General features: G+C 41.4%; 1 protein-coding gene across 1 annotated transcript; it reads right to left on the minus strand.

Annotated features, from left to right (window-relative positions):
• Positions 1-15: 15 nt before the first annotated feature.
• Positions 16-23,935, minus strand: CCDC80 (coiled-coil domain containing 80). The gene is made up of 8 exons (XM_054056782.1): positions 23,297-23,935; positions 21,025-22,931; positions 16,064-16,220; positions 11,643-11,779; positions 10,862-11,010; positions 7,547-7,650; positions 5,870-5,950; positions 16-3,412 (listed from the first exon to the last, which is right to left on the minus strand). The coding sequence occupies exons 2-8, from the start codon at positions 22,918-22,920 to the stop codon at positions 3,066-3,068; spliced, it is 2,871 nt and encodes a 956-aa protein (XP_053912757.1). The 5' UTR covers positions 22,921-22,931; positions 23,297-23,935; the 3' UTR covers positions 16-3,065.
• Positions 23,936-24,358: the final 423 nt, after the last annotated feature.

The following is a 24,358-nucleotide window of genomic DNA, read 5'->3' on the forward strand; positions in this document are numbered from 1 at the left end:
ATAATGTTACTTTCCTCCCTCCAGGTCTGAGGAAATAGTTCACAACACCTCTCAGGAAGAGAGGTGCCTTCATGTTTCTCTTGTTGGTAACAAGCTAATTGAAACAATGCTTATTTTGATTAATTTAATCTATTTTGTGAATGTAGGAGCCCAGCCATGGTGCTTGAAAGAGAGCCTGTGGACAAAACCAACCATCTTGGAGCTGAATCAAATTCCATAAATATGTATGAGAAAAAGGTTTTCCACTATCATGTGGAATCTACCTACCTAGAATTGTAGAAATAGGACCTTAATAAGTCTGTCTTCAAAGTGATGCTGCAGGGACAAGTCCAGTGCTTTGCTTTGTGTTTTGCAAAATGAAGTCTTAATTTAGAGTATTGTAGCTCCTGAACACTTATCGTCTCTGATATAACTATATGTTGTTGCTGAAAGGATTTTTTGGCTTGGTATTCCTTCAGGCTTTGCTTTTAATTTTCCATAGAGAGGGGCAAGTTGCAAAATCAGGATTCAAAATCATTGCTAAAAGTTTCTAGTAATTTTCAGTCAGTTTGCAATGAAGGCAGGAATTGACACCAGAATATAGAATAATACTGAGTCTTCATCAAATTCTGTGAATGCTTGATGTGTAGTTTTGGTTAAGAGCCCATCTCAACCTCCCTTATAAGTGGACAACTTGTTCGGAGTTGTCTTTTTAATGCAACTCCCACAGAATGCCTAGGCTGGGTTTGGTTTGGTAGTTGCACAATTTAACTTCGAATTCTGGAGATGGAAGAAGCAATTTGGATCAGGTGTTACCCTCTCTTTTGTAAGTTAACTGTCTCCTCCTCCTGCTTCAGCACAGGACATTTAGTTTCCATGATTTCTAATGTGAGTTAAAAGGGCTTACATTTAAAGACTCTACATGAAAAACAAGATTACAGAAAAGTTGAAATGAACACCTGAAAGAAAGCTCCCCAAAAGTGTTTCTCTTCTTGTCTACAGGAGGTGGCTGTAGATTTCCTTTGCTTTTCCTTCAGGCTAAGAAAGTTAGGCAGCTGGCCTTAATACACTGATGCAATAAGCACTTGTTTTCTAAAAGTGAACTATATACAACCTCCTTTTTTTTTTTTTTTCTAGAAACCTCTCAGTTCTGTGATTCTTTTTTGTAGCTCCTCTTAATTTTTTCAGATGTCTCTGTCTGTTGCTTTCAGCTGTGGAGGTGCTGTAATTAAGGCAGAACTTGGAAGCTCTCTTGCGCACAGCAGTCTTCTCAAAATTGTTCTGTCAAATGCCCATCTTCCCCTACTTAGCTCCGGTCACCTGAGAGAGATAAGGTGAGAGCCATACCTTCTGCTGCTGACTAGACTTTGTGGTACGGAGGGCAGCCTGCCCCAGAGAGTGACCCAAGTTTGTAAAGGAAGGACAGGTCAGGTCCTGTGACCTCTCCACATCTGTCTGCCTTTCTGACACTCAGAAGGGCAAGCAAGGTCTGAGCCTTTGTGGCTGTGTTTCTAAAGAAAGCATCTTTTTTGGGTGAAGCTGTTGCTTTACCCAGTTCCTTTTTATTCTGAGCCAAAAAAAAAGAAAAAAGGATCAGGAAAATGCTGAAACTCAAAACTGTGCGGCATGCTCTGGCCAGCTTAGAGGGGTAGCCCCTCCCTGTTCCTGTGCTACTGCTGTAATGGCAAAACCTAGTAAAAGTACACAGTTGCATGTATCTATACATGGCATGTGCATCCCTGTCACAGATTATCAATAGAAATGTGACTCTTCAGGCATGGCTTCAATATTAGAAGTGACCACTGTGCCACTGGGAAGGCTTGCATGATACTTTCATGTCAGGATATTCCTAAATCTTTCTGCTGGGTCTCTAATATTTGGGAGTCTAACCCAAGTGCTGTTGAAATCATGGCTACACATGCAGTTCCTGCCACTCAGCAGGAGTAGGGTGGTGCAACAGATCCAGTGCCTGAAGACATCAAGGAGAAGGGAGAAAACCGTTTCAGAAAGTGTGGCAGAAATAGAGTTGGTTTAGTGGCAGATGAAATTAGTTATTCCCAACTAATTTTATAAACATTTAGTCTAGATTTTTTCCTTTTGTGTGGAAGAGTATGAGAAGAAGTGATGAAAGGAAATTTGACATTTAGAGCAGTAGTTTAATTAAAAACATTATTATAGAGAGCTAGGTACAACTAATTTAAAATATATGTGAATGCAAATTTTTTCCTTTCTTTATGATGAAAGTAACACTCCTCAGTTTTCTGTATTTCAGACAACACTAACTATGGTTCATGTTTCCACTTAGCTCTCATTAACTTAGATTTAACTGTCAGATGGGCAAGATGTAAGAGAATAGATCCAATTAAAAGAATACATGACCATGCAAGGAGCTTTGTAGTTAAGAACTTTACACTGTATTGGAACAAATCCTGCCATAGCCGTAAATTCTTATTTTCATTGATAAAGTCAGATAATTACAATGTTAATGCACTGTAGAAGGAATGCTGTCTTTTTAGACAAGGTATTTCAATAGGATTTTATTGTTATTATTGCTGCTGTTATTATGAAAGAGCCTACTCCATACTTCTTTCTTACACTTTCCTTTTCTGGGAAAGTCCTGAAATGTGATTCTTTGCTTGTCTTCATGAGCACAATGCAAAAATTTCCACTTTCCAATAAATATACTTATTTTTTTCTCCTGGGGAAAAAAATACTAAAAGCATTGCAATATTTGTTGGACAGTTCATGTCCTCCCCTACAATAGTGTCCATGGACTGGGGCTGTGTAGGTTTTTTGTTTGGTTTTAATACAAATAGCACCTGCTGATAACCTTTGCTTGTAAAGGTTTAGAAATATAAAGGAGTCTTTATTGTTTAAAGCTTCAATACTACTGGTTTGAATTACTTCACTGTAAAGGCTTCTGCATTTTTGAGAAGGCAAATGACTGAAGTCTCTTGATTGAACACTGGAAGAAAAGGACATGGTTATCTAGGTGGCCTGGGAAGACTTTCTGCAACTGGCCACCTATTGCTTGGACAGCTATTGAAAGACAGACACAGGGCAGCTGGAGGCTAAGTCAATCTTTTTCAGTATGGATATCCATGGTGGTAACTTCCATGGTGACGATAGTCATCTTGGTGACCTTCCTGATATCCCTGGTGATAGCTATGGTAACCGTACCCACCATACTCATCATCTGGGCACTGCATGCCAAGCGATTGCTGAATTGTCATTTCCTGTCGCCGAAGCTGCATGGAATCAATCAGATCATACACAATCGCCATCGACCACATTGGAGAAGGATACCAGGATTTGACGTTTCCATCTTTCCCAACTAGAAGCATGGAGAAATATTCTGGGCTAATTTGGAAATAATTCCGAATGTCTTTCACCAAATTAGCTGGGATATCTTCTCGGTCGACAGTAGAGCTTCCTAGAAAACGATCACATAAAACCAGCATTGATATTTTGATTAGATGACGATGATGGTTTGTAAGTAAGCAAGTTAGCAACATGAGATAGGATACAACCCAATAGTTGGCAATGTAAGGTTCTTGTAATTTACAAGCTCAGGAAATCCTGGTTCTGAGATGAAATTACTCCACTGTGAACAAAAGTTGTATTTTTCACAGGGTTTTTTTTTAAGTTAAGTAAACTTGTCTTTAATCTTTAGGCTGAAGCTACTAGGATGTGGTATGCCTTTGTGTCACAAAACACAGAAGCATATGTTTGGCTTCTATGCAGCTTGGGTCACTGGTTCACCTGATGCAGAAGGCATGTGTGAAAAGCAGTCACAGTGAAAGAAATCACAAGAATTGAACTGTGATGGCATGAAGAATTGCAGGATGAATTTACTGGGTTGTTAATGGCAGTATAGACCCTTGCTCTTGAACTGTCATGTGAGATATGGGATGTGGTAAAGTCATGTCTGCTTTAAAATATATGTTCCAGCGTAAATCTGGTGAACTTCAGCTTGCAGATGTGAAGTCTGTGCTGGGTAAATTCATAGAAAGTATAAGACAGCTAGGATCAGACAGAGGAGGTCAGCAAGCAGGTAGCTAAAGGTGGTCTGGCTGATACAGGCTATGTGGTTTTCCAGAAGGCTTCAAGAGGAACTTTGATAGCTTGATTGAAAGAGAGAAACAAGGTGGAAGCAAGTGACCAAGTCCTAGAGTGGAGGGAGGTCACCAGTGAAATTTCCTCGTTGCTTGTGCTGATATTGGTGCTGTTCAGTGTACTTGTAAATGATGCACATAAGTTATGAGAACAGAGGTGAGGAAGAGTACTGAGGGTGGAGGTGCTCAGAGAAGGAAGGGCAGGGGATGATTGTGAAGCATTAGAGAAGACCCTTGTACAGCTATGTAACTGGTTAATGTTGGAGGAAATTCTATTCAGATTGAATTAAAATGATGCACATGGTGAAAATTTTGCTGCCTCCATGTATGAAATGGTGATGTCTGACTATTGCCACTTGGCAGCAAGATCTTAGGGCTATGAAAGAGAGTTTCATGAAAGACTGGTTCAGTGCTCACTAATGGTCAAAAGCCAAAACAGATGTTATAAACCTTGAGAAAAACAATAAAACCAAAGCAGAGTTTTATTGTGCCACTATAGAAACCAATTGTTTGTGTGCATCTTGAACACTGCAGGAAATTCTCATTCTCTCACTTAAAAATAATCTGGTAGAACTGGGGAAGAAAGTCAGAAAGGCAACAAGGTTGATCATAGGTTTGGAATAAACTCTGTATGAAATGACCAAGTAAGTAATAAATAAAAATAAAAGTCACCTTGCAGATCTGTAGAGGCTCTCACAGGGGGACATGTTAGAAGTTAACGTGAATTCAAAAGGGAGATTAAATGAGTGGTTTGAAAAGAAATCTGTTGATGCTAACAAATTGGAACTGTAATCAAAGTCATGAAGTCCCCCAGTGAAAAGTAAGTGGGGGCTGCAAGAGTGTTGGTGGAAGAAATAGGACATCTGCTTCCTCTATTCATATTCATTCTTGGGCATGGACTTCTGTTTGTATGTGATAGAAGGGCTAGGATGCTTTCATGTACAGAGCAGCAGGAATGGCAATGGGATAGGTAAGCTTATTCCTGTCCTTGTTCCTTCATTGATCAAGACAGTTGTTTGGCTTGGGCAGTAGAGGAACTTGTAGCATTTGACATTTACCCTGACATTGAAATCTCCTAGGAATAGCTACCTGAAGTAGCCTGCTGGGATACTTAAGGGGGACTTACAAGAAAGATGGAACAAGACCTTTTTCACAGGGCCCATAGGGGCAGGACAAGGAGTAATGGTTTTAAACTGAAAGAGGGTGGATTTAGATATGATATAAGGAAGAGGGGGTTTTTAGGATGAGGGTGGTGAAACACTGGAACAGGTTTCACAGAGAAGTTATAGATGCCCCAGCACTGGAAGCATTCAAGATTAGGTTGGACAGGGCTTCAAGCAACCTGAGCAAGTGAAAGATGTCCCTGACAAAGGCAGGGGCATTGGACTGGATGATCTTTATAAGGTCCTTTCCAGCCCAAACCATTCTGAGAGTCTGTGGAATCTGCATTCTATTAGCACTGCAACTCTTCATCATGTAAAAGACATCCCTTTGTCTTTGACAGCCAGCAGGGAGGAGTGCACCTGGAACTGTATGTTTAGGTGGGAGATAAAGATATGAGATATCATCCAGATGACATTTGGGCTTTTCTGTCCCGAAGAAGCTATATAATGTTTATCACAGGAACACCAAGAAAGGTTTTTGTTTGCTTCTGTATCTTCTTGTTTCTTAAAAGATATATCACACCCATCCCTCTAAAGAAATTACAACAAAGAAACATTTAGCACTATATAATGCCCTTCCTGGATAGTACTGAAGAAATTGGAAACACTTACCATTAATTGGATACAACTCTAAGACTCCTCCAATATCTTCTCCAAGTCCTAGCAATTTCAGGATAGTTATATGACGCAGACCTGTGGAGGAAATGAAGGAGGATTTGGATCAGACCAGTTCTTTCTGCACATTCTTGGGCAGATTTCAATTTAATCAGCAGGTCTATGCATGCTAAATTAGGGGCCAATCTCAGCCAGCCCTCTAGAAAGAAGAGTTACTGATTTCTCTGGAGTCTCTGACAGTCACATCACCTGTCCCACACATGGGGATAAACTAGTGTGTCAGTTAAATGTAGTATCAGTTGCACAAAAGCTATTGCTAATGTCCTAAGAACAACAGCGTTTGGTGTGGTTCTGTAGCATAGGGATACAGGCATCAAGCACACCAGTAAGTCACAGAGATCATTCCCAAATTCAGGATGTTTCCACATGGTTTCGTTCACTACTAAAGCTCTTGCTTGTCATACACACAGAAACAAAGCATTTAGAAGCAATAAAACCTATCAGTTAAACTCCAAATTACTCTGGGGAACAGCTTACAGCAGACATTTTCTTCTTTTATTTGTTCTGGGAAGAGGCTTGGGCTGCTGTCTCTGCTTTGAAGAAAGGCCTTAGGGGCTGTAGAAACTGTTGGTGTGATATAGGTCTGAGTGACCGACAAAATCTTTGATGTAACTCTTTACAGCTTGGAGGTAAGATGCTTGGAAAATTCACTTAGCTAAAACACCCATTAAGGACAAATGTTTTAGGAACAAACTGGATGTCCTTCAAGCTGCCCCTAAAAAAAAAGTGGGGAGAATTAACTGTTTTGGTTATATTCCATGCTTCAGAAAGCATTTTATAGTGGTCTGTGTCGCAGTTTACTTTGGTGGCTACCAAATGCGATGCTCCTGATGCTCTGAATGAATTCCAGGTGATTATGAGTAAACAGACAGTGTAGCGGTGATACTGTGCAGATCTCTCTTCAGGCATGATTTAAATGTATTGAAATCGTGGCTTTTGAATGGGATCTGTTTCATTCTGTTGTAGGAGTCAAATCTAAGCCCTATATGGTATTTGCACTGCTAGGAACCTAAGTTAAGCAGAAAGCATCTCTGGGCTTCATAATGGGAAGAGCGAAGGGTGTTTCTGGGCCTTGTTCTTAACTGCCACCTGGAGAAGCTCATCCCCTCCCACTATTTAATTGGTTCTTAAGTTAGGGGGCTGTGAGGGTTCTGTTTAGGTTGAAGAAGCTTCTGTCATTATTTTTACAGGTTTTGGCAATGACGCATGAAGGGAAGAAAATCCCCAACCTGACGTCTGTGCATCTCTCTGATACTTGGTCCAATTCTGCCCTTCCCAAAGCATTGTACTTGTATGATTAATTTGTGCAGTAAGAAAACGAAAATACTATTGATGTCCTGAAGTACAAGCTAAAAGAGACGCTTTGGAGTGCTAACCTTTTCTGCCACACATAAGCGATTCCAGGGAAGACTTTGTTTAGCTGTCTTAGCTGTCAGGGTGCTCTGCATTACTTGCTTAGTACAATCGTTTCCATTTGGATTTGGAGTAGCTACAGCAAACTTTTCAGCTGTTGGACTCCTCAGAGTGTCTAGGTTCAGACTTGAGCAGAGGAATCCATCTCGTCACTGAAGGATGTGGTTTTGGGGATCAAGAGTATAATTTCTTTTGACTCACCAAAATTGCAGGCTTGTCCACTGAGAGCAGCAAGCTGCTGGGAATAAGCCCAGTCCTCATCACTGGGAGCAGAGATGACCACCAGCCGCCTTCTCCATCGGAACCTGGAATGAGAAGAGAGCGTGACAGGGCATGGTCAAGACACATGACTTGAATCTTCTCGCTTTTTTGTTCTCAGTAGGCTGAGATATGTCATACCTCTCACAACTTCTAAGTAACAGCTGGATGGGAGATCTCCCCAGTTCTATGGATCACTGGGAGAGGATAAAGGCTGTTTTCAAAGAAACATGTACAGTCTTGCTGCTTCACCAAATGCTGCAGAGCTTACCATCTTTGCTCAAATTCCTGTTCAGTAGTTATAACATTGCTGAGAAGTGTATATTCAAGGGAGAGGAAGATTCCTGTAGAATTCCTCACCAGGCATTTAGCTTTTACATCATTCACCACTACTGGAACTGCACAGTTATTTTGCAGTCCAAGGGCTGTCTGAGAATTAGGGTGTATCTTCATTTCAGACATAACTCATACTTCTGTGTAAATAATCACTGACCTCTTTTTCTTCTATACCACACTTGCTCAAAATACCTTTAATGTGGCTTTAAATCTGAGCTTGTTTCTATGTGTGTGGCTGTGTGAGCCTGTGGCTATAAGAGGCATGCATGGGGCACTAAGATAAACCTTGGAATTTTCCTTAATATGGGATGCCACATCTCACCAAACTTTAACACAGTGACAACCTTTCGTTGTCCTTTCAAAGACAGGCAATGCAATAAGGACACTTGAAACCTTTAAAAGTTCTAACTATAGGGGGGTTTAATACCCTCCTCTTTTTTGAATAAAGGTACTTGTCCATTAAACCTAAATAAACCAGATTTAATGGAATTTGCAAAGCTGCAGGGATATTTTTATAGCAGGAAATGATCTTTTAAATGGATGCAGATGTTACTCTGTTAAAATAGCCTGTCTTTCTGCAGCACGATGTTAAGACCTCGAAATAAAGTCTGTTGCAAGGGGTCAATTTGGTTCCTCTTGAGAGAAGCAGAAAATATGGTGGGACTTGCTTAAAGTCACAGAAGTTGCTGAAAGAACAAGGGATGATGATGTCTTTGTCTTGTTGACAGACTGATACTGCATGTTTTTTTATAATTAAAAAAGTAAATGCTTAAAAAGCAAAGCTCCCCAATTTTAATCTTGCCCAGGAGGAACAGCAGAGAGGCATGGGTGTGTGTATTTAGATATATGAGTAGGAATGAGAAGCATTAAGAATCACATATGTGACGTGAAGGAAAAGGAGGAAATTTCATGTAGTTATTCTGAAAATGGAAAAAATAATCTTTGTGATATTTTGTATAGCAAAAGCATCTGGCTACCTGTAAACAATGACTGAGAATGTAAACATTGTTTTGTTTAGGGCATAAATCAGGATGCAATCTTATCTGTGAGCTGCTTTAAGATAATCTCATTTCTTTCTGGGTGTTTTTAGTGCCTCCTTTGGAAATGTGTACAGCTGAAAAGGGTTCAAAGCTTAAGATGTTTATCCCCATGCCCTAGGCAATTCCTATACCTAGAGTGCTTGTCTGGAGATACATCTCACTGAGAAATTAGTTCAGTTGGTCTTTTACAGCTGTTAGTCCACCAATACTCGTGTACAAATTTATGCCTTCTTTTGGACATAGAAGCTACAGGCCAATACTTTTGTCCTGACAAATCTGCCAGACCCTTCCCTATCTGCATCCATTCTTCCTCTTCTACTTGTTTTGCATCCCATTCTTGTTTGTGAGCCCAGAGTGCAGCACAGCCAGTGTCTTGGTGTTATAGCAGGACTCCCCTGGCACAAACTGAAGGATTTTTCTCCTGTACATATAACTTTTAAGCATTATTCAAGCCAGCTCTGGCTTTCATGGTCTCCTTTCATGCCAGCCAGGCTTGTTAAGAACAATATTTGCATTATTATAACTGACCTTCTCAATGAGCAACACCAGGGAGATGATGCCAGGACTCTTGTTCAGCTGGGAGGATAATCTTGGACAGAGCTGGAATGAATCTTCCTGGGAATCTGACTAGTTAAGATGGCTAATGAGGTCTGCCAGGTATTTAAAGCCCAATGCTTGTTGCACAGAAAACAAATGCACTCTGTGCAGCAGCGATTCTGTTTATAGATGCAACATTATGCATTTTTCCTGCTTGTTTTTTTTTAATGTGTGTTTGTTACTAGGGCTGTTTGCAAGCAAATAAGGATTTGGAGCCTGTCATTTTTCAGCATAAAAGCTCTTTCTTGTGTTGGTCAGCTGTTTCCAAACTGTGGTTCTTCTTGTAGATCCTGAGGATGAATCACTGAGTCCTAAACAGGAGGTGGTGAGGTGGGTGGGGTGGATCTTGTTAAAGGTTCTCTTTCTGTTGAAGTGGCCATTGAATTTTAAAATGTTTATGAACCAACAAACTGTTCATTTACCTGTTGCTCCTTTCGCACTCAAGTCATAATCCATTGCGCCACCTCAGTTATTTTTATTGCCACCTGGCATTAACAGTGTATTCCCATGGATTCTGATAGTAGGTGAGGAGGATGCAGTAGTAGCAGGTGAAACCTAGAGTGATGGTGTAGCCCTAATTTAATGAAAATTAGCCTGTAACAGTTAGGGCTATAGCTGCACAGCTCTTCTGTGGATCTGAATTCCGATGGTCCAGACATGTTAATTGCCTGGAATTTAGGTCTCACTGGTTGAGCAGTAACACTGCATGTAGAGATTGCATAACCAAACTGTCTTTCTGCAGAAGGTCTCTCAAACATTTTGCAAGAGACATCTGCAAGACCTTTAATAATATGCATGACTAATACTGGCAAAGACCAACTGTTATCTCAAGGAGGATAAGAAGGAAGTTATAGAGAATTAATTACTGATTCAAACAACATGACAGGGATTAGAATAGGATTAATGAGATTGTGATGGTTAATGATTAAGATACATAAACACTGTGTTTCATACATTCAAAACACTGAGCTAGCTTCTGTGAATAATCCTAATTTGCTTTTCTAATGCAAATCAGCATTATTATCTCCACGTAATGTTAGGGGATACTGAGGTACAGAAAGTTAGCGTCCAAAAAATGTGCAGTCGGTTAGGAAACATAACATGCATCCTGGATTTCACTGTACAAGATTGCATGTGACTGTGGCTACATCTTTGCATTTGCTTAGCACTGTAAGTACAGAGAAATCTATATTAAGAAAAAAATCACAGAAATAATTGAATGGGTATTTTTCCAATAAGATACTAATTATTACAACTAAGAGCAGATAAGAAAAGAAGGTAATACCTGGATAAGAAGCTCTCAAGGGATTGCTTCTTATCTTCTTTGCAGACAATGCCCTCTTTTTTCTGTCTTTCCATGTCTTTAATTCGTGACTGGAAGGTGTCAATCAAATCAAACACGGACTTCATTGCTATGGGTACTTCGTAGTATTGCTGTTAAGAAAAAAGAATAGATGGATATAAGGATGCAGACATTAGCAGTCTTTCTGTATGTTTCACAGCATTGTAGGCGATATAGAGCCAAGTATTCCTATTTACACACAGGTAACAGGGCCCAAAACAGATTAGAAACCATGGAAAATATTGTTGGTTTTGCAGTCAGACTGCTCTTTGGAAGTAGCATTTTTTTTTCAGTATTTGCCCAATGTGATAAGGTCAGGCCATTACAGGCAACAACTTGTCATTATATTCTTTTTTAAGGCTGTTCAACTAGAGCATTGTCCATATGCTGTATGCTGTCATCCTACTGAGTGGCTAAACTGTGTTTTAGAATGCCAGGTACTACATTAAAACCCCTGGTAGTGGGATATCCTGTTCCTGCCATGGCAGCTCGCTATCAGAGTGGAAACTCGCAATTCTCAAAATCCCCTAACTGCAGAAAATGAAGATAGCTACCTCATTCCTGAAAATTTCTCTTGCTGTCCTTTTTCTGGTCTTCCAGCAAAGACCAAGTCCTTCATCAGTCTCTTATGTGCCTCACATGCAATCTGTAGTGTAATTTCCTAAAATGTTTCAATATTTAACTTTTTTCCAATGCTTTTTTTTCAAAGAGTCAAACCCCTCACCTTGACCTTCATGTCAGTGTCTGTCAGCACCATGAAGAAGTCATTGTAGGTCATCCCATACTCTTTCCTCAACTCACTGATAAGCTGCTGGTCCACAAGATCTTCATCCTCTATCACTTTCATGGGCTTTTCGTTATCTTGAAGTGAGGAAGTGAGTGAAGGAGAAATAAAAATAAACACGGAATCACAAACACTGTGCCTTTAATTTCACCTTGAAAGAAAAGGGGAAAATTAATTTCCCATAATCCATCTTTCTCTTGCATGGGCAAGAAATTAGAAAACACCAGTTTGGCACTGTGGCTTTTAACTGTCCATTTTACAGTCCCAGTGTTTTCTGAAAATCAGTCTATACTAGGGCACACGCACTTCAGTATTCAGCATTTCTACTTGCTTTTGAGAAATTTTGGTTGCCTGTCCTTTCCTGGAAAGATCTTTTAGTTTTTTCCAATGTGCTTATCCATGTATATGCATGCACTAATCATTTCACCTAATCCTCAAATGCAGCTGCTTCCAGAACAGAAAATAGAAACTGTTCAAAAGTTGATGATAGGAGCTGGAAAGCACCATATCAAAATGAAACATTTTGGGTCAGTAAAATGTACCTAAAACAGCTTTATGTTGGCCAGGGCACTAGAGTTCACCTTTCCAGTCTTAAAAGATTACATGGGAGGTTTAGTAACTACAAGAAACCAGGAATTGTTTAATGTGTCTTGAATACTGCAGTCCTAGTTCTTCGTCTCTCTATATATACCTTGCTGTGGTATTCCTTCTCTATCTGCTTGATGATGTTCATTTCCTATTCTAGTAATCTGATAGAAAAAAACTTAATTTTGCAAATAATTTGTACCTACTCACTGCTATACCCTAAGAAAACATTCAGAAACTCCTGAGGAGAGAAAGACCAATGAAGTCAGAAATTTGAAGCACATATAAGACAAGCCTGTTGTACTAATCAAGTTATAGATATAATTTCACAGAATCATAATTAACTTGTTGAAAAAAAGCAGGAGATTTAGAAGGGTATATGTTAAACCTTACATGTTCACCTTACATTTTTGCCCAAACCACCAAATCCAAATGAAAATTTATACGATTTTAAGTGGTTTAAAGATTTTATAGAATTATAGGCAGTGTTATAAATTCCCCATTGGATGGATTGCTGTATGTGCCAATTGGTTATTCACTTTGTTAAACACATGTAAATCATTCTTCAATGCTTCATAAGTGCAATTTACGTGTTAGTAATGGCAACGATGACCATTGAAATGTAGACCAAAAAAATTATACTTATGTCTGCAGGGAATTCCCTACAAAAGCAAAGACTATCTCATATGGCCTATATGGAGGTAGAACAATACAATAGAATTTAGCGTGAAATGTGTTGGAAAACAGCTGTCTTGTGCAATATCTTAGACCAACTGACCCATGGCACTCTTCTGCTTTAAAGGTTGTAGATATCAACATGAAAATAGCACTTTAGAGTTTCATTATTAGGAGATTTTCTTTCAAAACTTACAATGTAAAGAAGAAAATTAAAATACAAGAGTGACAGAGAAAAGTGCTTCAGGATAGAAAAAAATAATGCCACAAAAGCTGGCCTGCCTTTCAAACTTGGAAGTGATTTCTAGGGAGAAAAAAAGAAGTTAATCTGATCACTTCTATTCACTTCGCTAATTTTCCCTGACCTGCGTCTCATAAAGGACATCTGGGATCATCATGAGGAGCCATGGGAGTTGAGACTGCTGCTACCTGCAAAGTCCTGCTCTCTTTGCTCTTTCTAGAAAGGTCACTGAAAGAATGTGGAAACTTTTCTCCATAAATCTTCAGCAGCTAGACAGGCTGATAAGATGGGTTACTCCTTAGAAGCAATTCAAACGAAGCTGCAAACAAGTCCAGAAGTTTGTTGTGGGAGTACAGTGGCGTAATAGATTAGTTATTGACCTTGATTGTAAGGTAGGTAGCCTGGGACTGGCGTTCAGTTGACTAAAGACCTGTTCCCATGAGTTGGGGAAAAGACACCACATGGCTAACTTGAGGGTGACAAGAATACCTCTGCAGTGACACTCAGCTTTTGTGTCATTCTAGTGGGAACTGTCTTTGGTTTCAGTATGAGCTGATCTTGGCCAGATTTAAAGCCACATTAAAAGTATTTTGAGCAAGTGTGACCACTGTCTTTCCTTCACTACTTGTAAGTAAGACTTAAATTTCAAGTGAAAAATCTTCTCTGCGGACTTTTCTGTTGTTGTCATTTGTATGTCTGTCCCAGGATGCAGCAGTACAATTAGACCTCCTCATGCTGGGTGCTAAGGCTTCTTGCTACAGCATAAATACTACGAACAAAATGTGTCTCAGGAATGTTTGCTGCCTTTGCTGCTGGCAGAGAGCCATGAAGAAGCCATGCAAGCAGGGAGAGTAGAGGAGAAGAGAAGGTAGAATTAGAAAGACTTTGTATTATTTAAACTTTTTACAAAGCTCAGGATTTGGTGTTTAGGGCAAAAGTGTAAAGTGAACTCCATGTAAGGTTTAACTTATGCTCTTCTAGGTCTGCTTTTCTTCAACAAGTTAATTCCTCCTGTGAGAATTTAGCTGTAATATACATTTGTGTGGTTTGGGGAAAGTTTGGGTGTAGGTTAAGTTTGGAACTGGTTGAAAGTGTATGGTCTATGTCAGAGTGAATGTCTGTTTATTAGCCAGACTGGAGTTAAATATAATCCTTGAGAGTCCACTGACATGCAGATGGGTTTGGATACACAGAAAATGGCCTTGCATAACCCTGGCCCAATGTGGAAAATCCTGTACCACTTCAGATTTCTCAAGGAGGTGCACAAATGGACAATCTGACAGGTTTTGTGACTTGCTGTCATTCAAGGACACAAAGTTGTCCACTCCCTTTGAGCAGAGGCATGGCTGGAAGCCAGACATAAAACTGCGATCTTCTGGGCTGTTGTACACCAGACCTGAACTACCTTGGAGGTGGTGTAGTCCTGAGCTTTCTGTTCCATCACACATCTTTTCCCAAAGTCGGGTAAAACCAGACAAATTTCCAGAGGAAAAGCACAGTGGACTTATAAGCAAAATTAGTACCTTTTATACTATTTCTTTGCCTTTGTCAAGCAAAGCATTCATGGTAGTTGTAACATTTAGATGCAGGCAGCAATGAGATTATTTATATGATTCAAGCTTAAGTACTTTGCTGGACTGGGACCAGAAGTCCCTGTCCAAACCCTACTGTTATGAAAGAAAACGTTCTCACTGGTTTTGGTGGGTGCTTGCCCAGGACCTTGAACACTGACACCAGTTGTTTCAAAGCTGCCTAAGAGAGATGGATGCCCAGTGTCATCAGTTTATTTGGGAACTCTGTGTGTAAAGAAGGTGGTACTGAATATGGCTGAATGATTGGCCTACTGAATATGGCCTACTTTTCAAGTCCTTAATAATCTGATTTATAGTGCCTCCAACCCCCCTGGCTCCAGTGAGAGGAACGTCTTTACAAGAGGTGGCAATAAGCTATTAGGTATCTTGCTTTATGGGTAAAGACAGGTGATAGGACTTCAAATGGTAAAACTTTTAATATCATGCTGGTGCAAATTTGTAGGTTGTCCATACCTAGAGGCCATGGTTGAAATCTTCTAAAACCTCTCCTTACTGTGGAAGAGAATACTCACTTTGTGAGCATATCAAAATTAAGTCTTAAGCCTAGGAATGCTGATCCTGGGAAGGAAAGGAACTCACAGCAAAGGGTCTAACTAGCACTTTTCTGTCTGTCCTGGATTTAGCCACTGCATACCCCTGAAAAATTGAGCTTTTTTCATGACCTTATGAGGAGAGCAAAGGCACAAGCAGAGAGATAATGATGCTGAAATTCAAAATAGGATAAAATTTGGCCAAGTTTTAGATATAATCCCAAACAGTTCTCTTCAGCATTTCCTACCCCGAGTCTTGTCTCCTTCGAGACAATATCCACTTTCTTTAAGTAATCTTTAAATTTTGCTAGCCAGTATGTAGCCATCCATGGCTGATGTCCAGCAAAAAGCAGGGAGAGGAGGCATTGTATTAGGGCAGCCATTTGGTTAGACAGTGAGGTTAATATTCAAGACATTGGTAGAGCTGAGCCCAATTTCCTCTTTCTGTCCCTTGCTCTCATCTCATTTTTCTGCCTTTTCACTCTTTCGCTGTTTTACTGGCTTTGAGTACTCGCACAGAGAAAGCTGAAGGTGCTCAAGTTACCACACTGGAAGCCTAGACGGGGAAAATACCAGACACAATTATGTAAACACAAAAGAGGAGAAATGGGTTTGAAAGTGTAACTGGACCACAACAAAAGATCTTCCTTAGATCTTGACCCAAGCTGGGGAGATTTCTCCCTTTGCTGTCTGCATTGTGCCCATTAAATGGAAAGAAGTTATTAAAAAACAAAGAACCTAGCTGAAAGTGGTCAATTTTCATGCTGCTGTTGTTCATGGTGCCAAAAATTGTAATAACTGAGATCTTCCTCGTTGCCATCTTGCAGAAGCTTTCCAGATATTCGTCTCGCTGCTGTACATACATAGTGTTGTCTGCCTTGGGGGTCGTGATCAGCTGGTTGGTGACAGAGACAAAAGAGCATGTTTAGTATAAGGTAGGAAGCAGATGAGTATTTTACCAATGGAGAACTGGTCACTGTCTGCCACTGGGCTTTCTTTTCCATGCAGCTGTTAACAGCTTTTTAGCCTTATTTTATATATTTATGGTTGGAGTATACCTTTAGGCCCAGGCCTGACCCAAAGACGTTCAACTAGCCACAGGAAAACCTTAGGAAGCATGGCCAGCTGGTGGCACCAACACCTCACTGCCTCTCCAGAGTTCTGATACAAGAAATAGCACTGGATTTTACATCTCCTGTTATCCCTTGCCATTCTAGTCCTACCAGATCTCCCTCACAGCCTTCAGTGATGCCATGAATTTAGGATTCCCTCTGCTCACTCACAGCGGAGTGGGAACACTGAGAACATGGCAGCAGCTCTGGCCTCATCCCATGGTTCAGGCAGGTCTCCTGGTGGCTGTTTCGACTATCAAGGTATGAGTACAACTAGGGCTACATGAATAGAATCATAGAATAATAGAATGTTTTGGGTTGGAAGGGACCTTAAAGTTACAACCCCACCTTCTACTGGATCCGGTTGCTCCAAGCCTCATGCAGCCTTGTCTTGAACACCTCCAGAGATGAGTCTTCCATGACTTCTCTGGGCAACCTGTGCCAATGCCTCACCACCCTCACAGTAAAAAAATTCTTCCTTACATCCAACCTAAATCTCCCCTCTTTCAGCATAAAACTGTTGCCCCTCCTCCTATCACTGCACTCCCTGATAAAGAGTCCCTCCACAGCTATCCTGTAGGCTACATAGAATTATGTAGCTGATGGCCATATAAGAAGACCTTGAGGACTTGCTAAGGCCAATGTTACCTTTTAGCTTTTGTTTGTTCAAAGCCATTTTGAGTTTTATGAGACTTAAATTTTGGAAGAAGGCTCAGCTAAGGGGAAACACAGCAGGAGGAGGAACAACTACAACAGCAGAAGTATAAAAATTTCCACAGTTTCTAATACTTATTTCAAAAGATAACAATTTCAAAGATTTAAATTTTAAAAAGTTTAAATTGCACAACTTAGATCCTTCATCAATGACTGATATGCATACATTCCAGTGAAGCCGTGTGTGCAACAGCATGTAGTTGTTCTAATCAACAGTTCCCAGCAGAAGATGGAGAGGAATGCCACAACTGTAGCAATGCAATAATTTTATTACAACTGGCAGCAATGAACTGCAATTCAGCACCTGCCACCAATCTCCCCGAACACAAAAGGAGTTGGGATCTGGATCCAAATTGAATGGTTTAAGGTCATAAATCACCAGAATCCTTCAATTCCAAACATATATTTTAGTCTGTAACAGGTGCAATCATCTTCTAGTTGCCTTCTTAAGTTTGTAAGGCTCAGAGGCTAATTTTTATGATACAGTCCTTACAAATCCGGTTCATCGATGTACTGATACGTAAGAGGCATTTCTAGGCTTGTAAGATCCGACTCTCTTTTATGCAAAGACCCCCTTTGCATGACAACAGCATTGGGACGTGTAGGTGAATGAGAGTCAGACACAAAGAGTATTTGATTTCTGGGCCATAACCTGTAACATGCTTTTTAATTGCATAGAAATGAAAAAAAGATCATGAAAAGGATTTGAGGGCTGAGATCAAAACAAGACCATTGGTTTGTATCGTCCTAATTTCAGAGGCCATATGTAGGAATGCATGGTCAAGTCTGAATTTTATCTACTTCATCAAACCCTGTAGAATAAAGCAAAGAACACTTCTAAGGCAAAGCATACTTTAAATTGAAGCTTTGTGCTACTCTGTTTTTAACCCAGAGAGTATATACACTGTACATGCATTTGCTTCTACAGCCAACCACATCCTGGACTGCATCAAAAGAAGTGTGACCAGCTGGTTGAGGGAGGTGATTCTGCCCCTCTATTTCTCTCTTGTGAGACCTCATCTGGTGTACTGTGTCCAGTTCTGGAATCCTCAACATGAGAAGGATATGGAACTGTTGGAACGTGTCCACAGGAGGACTACAGAAATGATCAGAGGGCTGGAGCACCCCCCATATGAAGACAGGCTGGGAGAGTTGGGGTTGTTCAGCCTGGAGAAGAGAAGGCTCTCAGGAGATCTTATAGGGACCTTCCAGTACCTGAAGGGGCTACAGGAAAGCTGGGGATGGATTGTTCACAAAGGCTTGTAGTGATAGGATGAGGGGCAATGGATACAAACTGGAGAGGGGCAAATTTAGACTAGATGTAAAGATGAATTTCTTCACGCTGAGAGTGGTGAGACATTGGCACAGGTTGCCCAGGGAAGTTGTGGCTGCCCCATCCCTGGAGGTGTTAGAGGCCAGGTTGGATGGGGCTTTGAGCAGCCTGGTGTAGTGGGACGTGTCCCTGCCTATGGCAGGGGGTTGGAACTGGGTGATTTTTAAGATCCCTTCCAACCCAAACTATTCTATGATTCCACATGTCTATGTGCATGTGCATGTGGGTATAAATAGAAGGTTATATATAAACTGTCAGTCTGCATTTCATCACCACAGAGAAATAAACAAAAAACCCAAACTCACTGAGCCAAGACTTCTCAACATTAGTAAGGCTGCAATAAAAGCCCCACTACAGAGAGTTGGGCCCGCAGGACTCAAAACCCATACATTTTTTTCAGTTTCTGCAGCTGGGTCCTGCATTTTTCAGTAATTGAACTTAAACCAGAAGAGTGCTCAAAATTCTGGATGTTTGAAATTCATGCTGAAATCTGCAATCTGAACTCTTAAATGATGTGTGGGACTTAAAACCCCACAAATGTCACAAAAGGCTTTTGGGAGAGGGCTGAAACAATGTCCTTGGCATCCACGAGATTAAAGTGGCTGAAAGACAAAACTATAGCAATGCAATGAGGAATAACTTGGGTAGAGCCAGTTCTGCAGCAGTGTGGGCAAATTCTGTAGAGAGGATGTTTGAAGATTGATGAATGTCAGAGTTCACCTAGCTGGATGGACTGAGCTTAAGGGAGCTGAAGAGTTTGATAGGAAGGGATGCAAACAGGCATGTGTATGGATTCAAAGAAGTTTGAGAAGTTCTTTGATTTCCACATGTGCCATGAACCACAAAGAGACAGTAGAATTCAGCCTGTGCTTTTACTAATGACCAAATCAAACCCAGTCTCCAAGAAACTTCAGAGCAAGCAAGCTGAAGATGGTATTGGATAGTGGAAAAGTGAAATGCAGCATGGCATAATCATTAGTCTTCAGTAAGTCTTGACCTGATAACCAGAGATTGTGCAAAGTTTTTCTTGGAGATCCAGCTGAGAGGTGGCCTTTACCAGAAGGTTCCAATTTCAGATCGGCTTTTAAGTTGCCAGGACTGTGTTGGTGTAATGAATTAGCAGCCTCACATCTGTGAGCTCTGCTTTTGGCTCTTTTTGCAAATTTGTTTTTATTTGTCCTGGTGCTACACATACTTTTGAAGCCACAACACTGAGATACATGACCCAGTTTCAAAGATCCCAAACTTCTGTGCAATTTCTCTCTCTGAGATTTCGATTTGGTTAACCATTAGTTAACAAGCAACCAATAGATATTATTTGCAAAATTCAATCAAGCTCAGAATTTTCAGCTGTATGGCTCTTCATCATGTTGGGGAATGCAAACCTGCTGAGTCTGCTCAGCCTCTACAGTTGAAAGAATAGGGAGGGGGAGAAGAAAGTTGGCTTCTGCTCAGGTCTGTGAATTGTCAGAAGAATGATTAATTAAATTCCATTGGTAGCAATCTTAGTTGGCATCTTAGCTATTTGTATTGGAATATGAGGCATGAAAGTCAAAGCTATGTTTGTGACACTGGCTATTGGATAATAACTGTCAAACATGCCAGTATGAAGGGGAATAATTGCAAGAAACCAGCTCCCACAATAATATTTTTAAAGAACTGTTTTTCAAAGTGTAGCTTTCAGGGTATGTGCCATCTGCCAGAAAAAACATTTGTACTACAGCTAAAACTGTTTCCTGTCCCAGGTGAAGTGTTTTTCTAGATAAGTAGTTGGAAAAACATACAACGCTATTAAACCTGGGGACAAGTAAGTCCAGATCATGCTGAGTTTTGCAGACCTGAAAACTTACCATGTTACATCATGTTACAGTTTAATAAAAACAGCAAGGGAAAAAAACAAAATAATAAAGTTTGAACAGGTTCTCTGAAGATGTCTAGGAGGTTTGAATGCCACATTCACATCAGAAAGATTGCAAATATAACAATACTACCTCAGGGCATCTGATGATATGCCTTTGTGCATCTCCTCAGTCAGACATGCACTAGTACTGCCAAACCACCCGGCTTGCTTCCAGTTTTAGGACATCAGCCCCAATATAAAACAGGTGTACCAGCTGGCAGGACATGCCAAGCATCAATATGTAGTGACATTGGCAAGTACCCCAAAGAAATGAAAGAATGTAATCCACACTAGAACTTCATTTTATCAATTATAACTAAACAGATCTTGTATATACACCTACAAATCCACTGGGAACAACCTAATGGCTGCATGGTCCCTCATGGAAGTGACTGGGAAGAGTTTTTAGCCTGATACCTGGCTGACTAATGTTCATACTACATGTAAAATAACCAACATGAGGCTGTGAAACCTTCCCTGTTGGAATTGATCATTTGGATCTAGAAATTTTACCTCTTGAACAAAAGCACCAAAAAAGAATAATCCAAAACCACCATAAACTTTCTGTTGCACATATTCCTACTAAGGAGGAGATATGACTTCATTTACGTAATAAGATTCAGGTGAACAAGTTACTTACAATGAGCCGCCTTTTGCCTTCAAAATACTCCAGGAGGTCGGTCACCGATTTCCTAGGAGGGTGTAGGAAAAGCTTCTTGTTGGACTTGGGGAAATCTTCATTCTCAGTTCTGCTCCCCTTCTTGTTCTTCTTGCTACGGTCTTTGTCCTGCTTGCTCTTTTTCTCAGCCTTGTCCTTCTTGGACTGCTTCTCACTTTTCTGCAGCTTGTCAGGCCTGTCCTTTTTCTTCTTCTTCTCAGGTTTATCTATTCGCTCATGCTTCTTTGATTCTTTTCCTTTCTTCGGGGGAATATTTCCCACTGCAATCTCTTCCTCTAAATGTGAACTAGAAGGCTTGCTTGGGTCATATTTATCTTCATATTCATTGCTCAGTATTTTTTCTTGGGTCTTCTTTTTTGGTGTTTTAGTCTTAGTTGGTTTGTGTTGCCCTGGTGTGGCATTCAGGTCCCTGTGGTTATAGTCTTTCCTATCTGTTCGATTATCTTTAAATCTACCCACATTTGCCTTGGTATAGTGCACTGAGGGAACTGTTGGGACTTCGGTGAAACTGTCATAGCGGGCAGCTTTGCTTGGTTTCCGTGTGGCTACCAGGTGTTTCTCTGGGTGGCTGCGCTGCCGGTCCCTGCGGTTTGCCTTCCACACAGGAGAGTAGAAATCCTCAGACGCTGTGACTCGTGGCGTTGTGGCATCAGGTGCTACTGGCAGCCTGTTGTACTCTGTGGTGGAATGTGACTTTGTGGTCCAGGTCCTTTGTGTGGTAGGGAGAGGTGTAGTTGTTGTCGTAGAGTGGCTTGGTGTTGTCACTGCACGGGTGGTGGCATGGGTAGTTGTGGTGGTGGGAGGGAGGGTAGTGGTTCTTACTGTAGGTGGAGGAGTAGCCACTGTGGTTGTCATTGGTTTCCTCACTGTTTTGGTCCTTGTTGGTTGATTATTGCTCCTTCTTGGCTCCTCCTTCTTTGCTGACACCTGGACATGTCCACCACCAGGAGTAGGCTGGGTGATCCCCCCATTATTGCCTTCCTCAACAACTTGTCCCTCTACACCAGCTGCTTTGCAAGTCTGGATGAAGCCCTTCTGCCTCATCTTCTCAATTTTTCTGATGGGGCTCTGGTCAATAACTTCGTACATGGCCTCTAGCCTGACTGGATAAGGATACCTTTCCTCCACCTGCAGAGTTTTCTTCAACAGCACCATGCCAAATTTCCCCTTCTCCAGTTTTAGAAAGCTCATGAGCTTCGGTATGAGGGCAGGATCTAGTGGCTGCTCCAGGATTTTTCCTTCATTGGTTATCCTGCGGACTTTCCCCTCTTCTTCCCCTTCTTCATGGAACAACACAATCTGCTGGATATGCCTCTCAGCCAGTTCGCAGTAAACATCATTTTTCAGCAGGCTCATCATGAGCCGGTAGTAGCCCTCAGAGGCATGAGGGGCAGAAATAACCCACACCCGATTTTTACCAGCAAAGCTGGCCAGGACATTGGGAGAACTTGACCCTGAAGGGAAACGTACCACTCGTGACTGTGAGGCAGAGGATATCCCTTCGTCCTTAATCATCTCAGACTTGGAGTATTTGGCTGCAGCTGTGAGTCTCTGTACCCGTCTCATTCTGGTCCCCATGGCCCTGGCCTGGGAATGAGCTTCCCCTTGCAGGAGATTGGCAGGTGCCTTTGGAGGTGCTGAAGAACCCCTCTTGGTGACAGGGTGCTGGGGCTTTGGGCTCAGATTCCTCAGGGATGCTCCAGACCTTCTCAGGAGGCTGCTTGGAGCCCTGTAAGCCAGGGGCACTTTCCTAACTCCATGGCTCCCTCTCTCTGCTAGCCTCTCTGTCTTCTCAGAGCCACACACTAGCCATGCTGCCCACAGCAGGGCTAAACTGAGAGCTGGCCTCCAGTTCATTGTGCAATCCGCTTGCAGGGAAGAGGAGAAAGAGAAAAAGTTAGATGTTACCAGTATGATGATAAAAAAAAAAAAAGCAGAGGACAGGCCAGCTAGTTTCTGTGATTTAAAAGTGCTGATTAAGCCTCAGTCCTGCCCTAGCGGCTTTGTACACTTTACAGTCACAATTATTTTTGGAAAAGCACAGAATGGATTATTTTATGCAAAAATGAGGTCATTCTGTAACATGACTCTGTCTATCCAAAAGGACACTGTGATCTGCATCATTTTCTCTCTCTCTGTCTCTCTCACACTCCAACACACATGCATGCAAACACGCACAGAGAAAGTGTCCAGTACGTAAAGCAGAAATCCAAAAATTTGACTTGAGACTTACACTCTCAGGGAAGTTCCCCTTCCAGCGATGAGGTTTCACTTCTTTTTCCTTTAAAAGGAGACCAATGCCATGCAGCTTTGCTGCTGCCCAGTGATTTATCTTTACTCAGCCCAACAGGTCCCAGAGCCTGTCCGTCTCCCTGTGTAACTTTTAAATTTCTTGCTTCTTCACCTTCTTGACAAGCTGGATGAGGTTAGCGGAAATTTCCTTTGGGATCTCTGTTTCTCCATTTACCTGCAAGTCTGGCTTTTTGCTTTACCGGTTAGCTGCACAGGCAGGGATTTCATTTAAGAAAAGGGAAATACCAGCTGCTCTGAGCCTCTCTCTCTTAAACTTCCCAAGCCTCCTTCCCACTTCTTGCTTCCTCAATCCCGTTTAGCTCCTTTGTTTCCAGAGAGGAAAGCAGCAGCATTAATATATTTTCCAGGCTGAAGAAAAACACAGGAATGTGATGCTGAAAAAAAAAAAAAAAGGACGCTTCCCTTTCCCCTTTCTCCACAGTTCAACAAAAGCAAATTGTAAAAGACTCAGTTTTTCTTCTCTTTCCCTTCTTGGCTGGCTGCAGTCCCAGAAATGTCAGGGTAACCCCAGCCCTGCTCTGAACCCGCCTCAGACAACAGTGACCACTGGAAATGGGGGAAACTTCACTCAGGATTTAACAGCTCAGCAGAACCCGCCTCCTCCCCACTCAACACAGGGAGGGAGGAGGAGGAGGAGGAAGGCTCTGGGGGCTGAAACACTGCACAGCATCGCAGAGCACTTCAGAGAGGGTGACTCCGCCTTAACTCTTTCCTTCACACATCCCAGCTCCCTGACACTCTCCAACCCCGTCTTTCTATTTCCTCCTATTAAACAGACACCTTCTGGATAAATAATAGTCCAGTGGGAAGCGTGTTTCCCTGTCGGTGTCAATATTAGCTCTGGTGTTTATGACTTATTGTTTATTAACCCCATTATTTCTTCCTCCTGTTCTCCTTTTCCTTGTTTGTTTGCTTTTTGGAAGTTGTCCAGTGAAATCCTATTTCTCTTCACTTTCCAAACAATTTCTTTTTCAGGCCCCTG

Source organism: Cuculus canorus, chromosome 1, assembly GCF_017976375.1.
Source record: "Cuculus canorus isolate bCucCan1 chromosome 1, bCucCan1.pri, whole genome shotgun sequence".
Taxonomy (NCBI): Eukaryota; Metazoa; Chordata; class Aves; order Cuculiformes; family Cuculidae; genus Cuculus; species Cuculus canorus.

Bases quoted from the DNA above. Each gene is read 5' to 3' on its own strand.
- CCDC80 (XM_054056782.1), bottom strand. From the start codon at position 22,920: ATGAACTGGAGGCCAGCTCTCAGTTTAGCCCTGCTGTGGGCAGCATGG. The intron at 11,780-16,063 runs GTTCTTTGTTTT...CCTCACTTCAAG, and splicing joins AATTGACCACTTTCAGCTAG to ATAACGAAAAGCCCATGAAA. The intron at 11,011-11,642 runs GTGAGGGGTTTG...TTTTCTTAACAG, and splicing joins ACACTGACATGAAGGTCAAG to CAATACTACGAAGTACCCAT.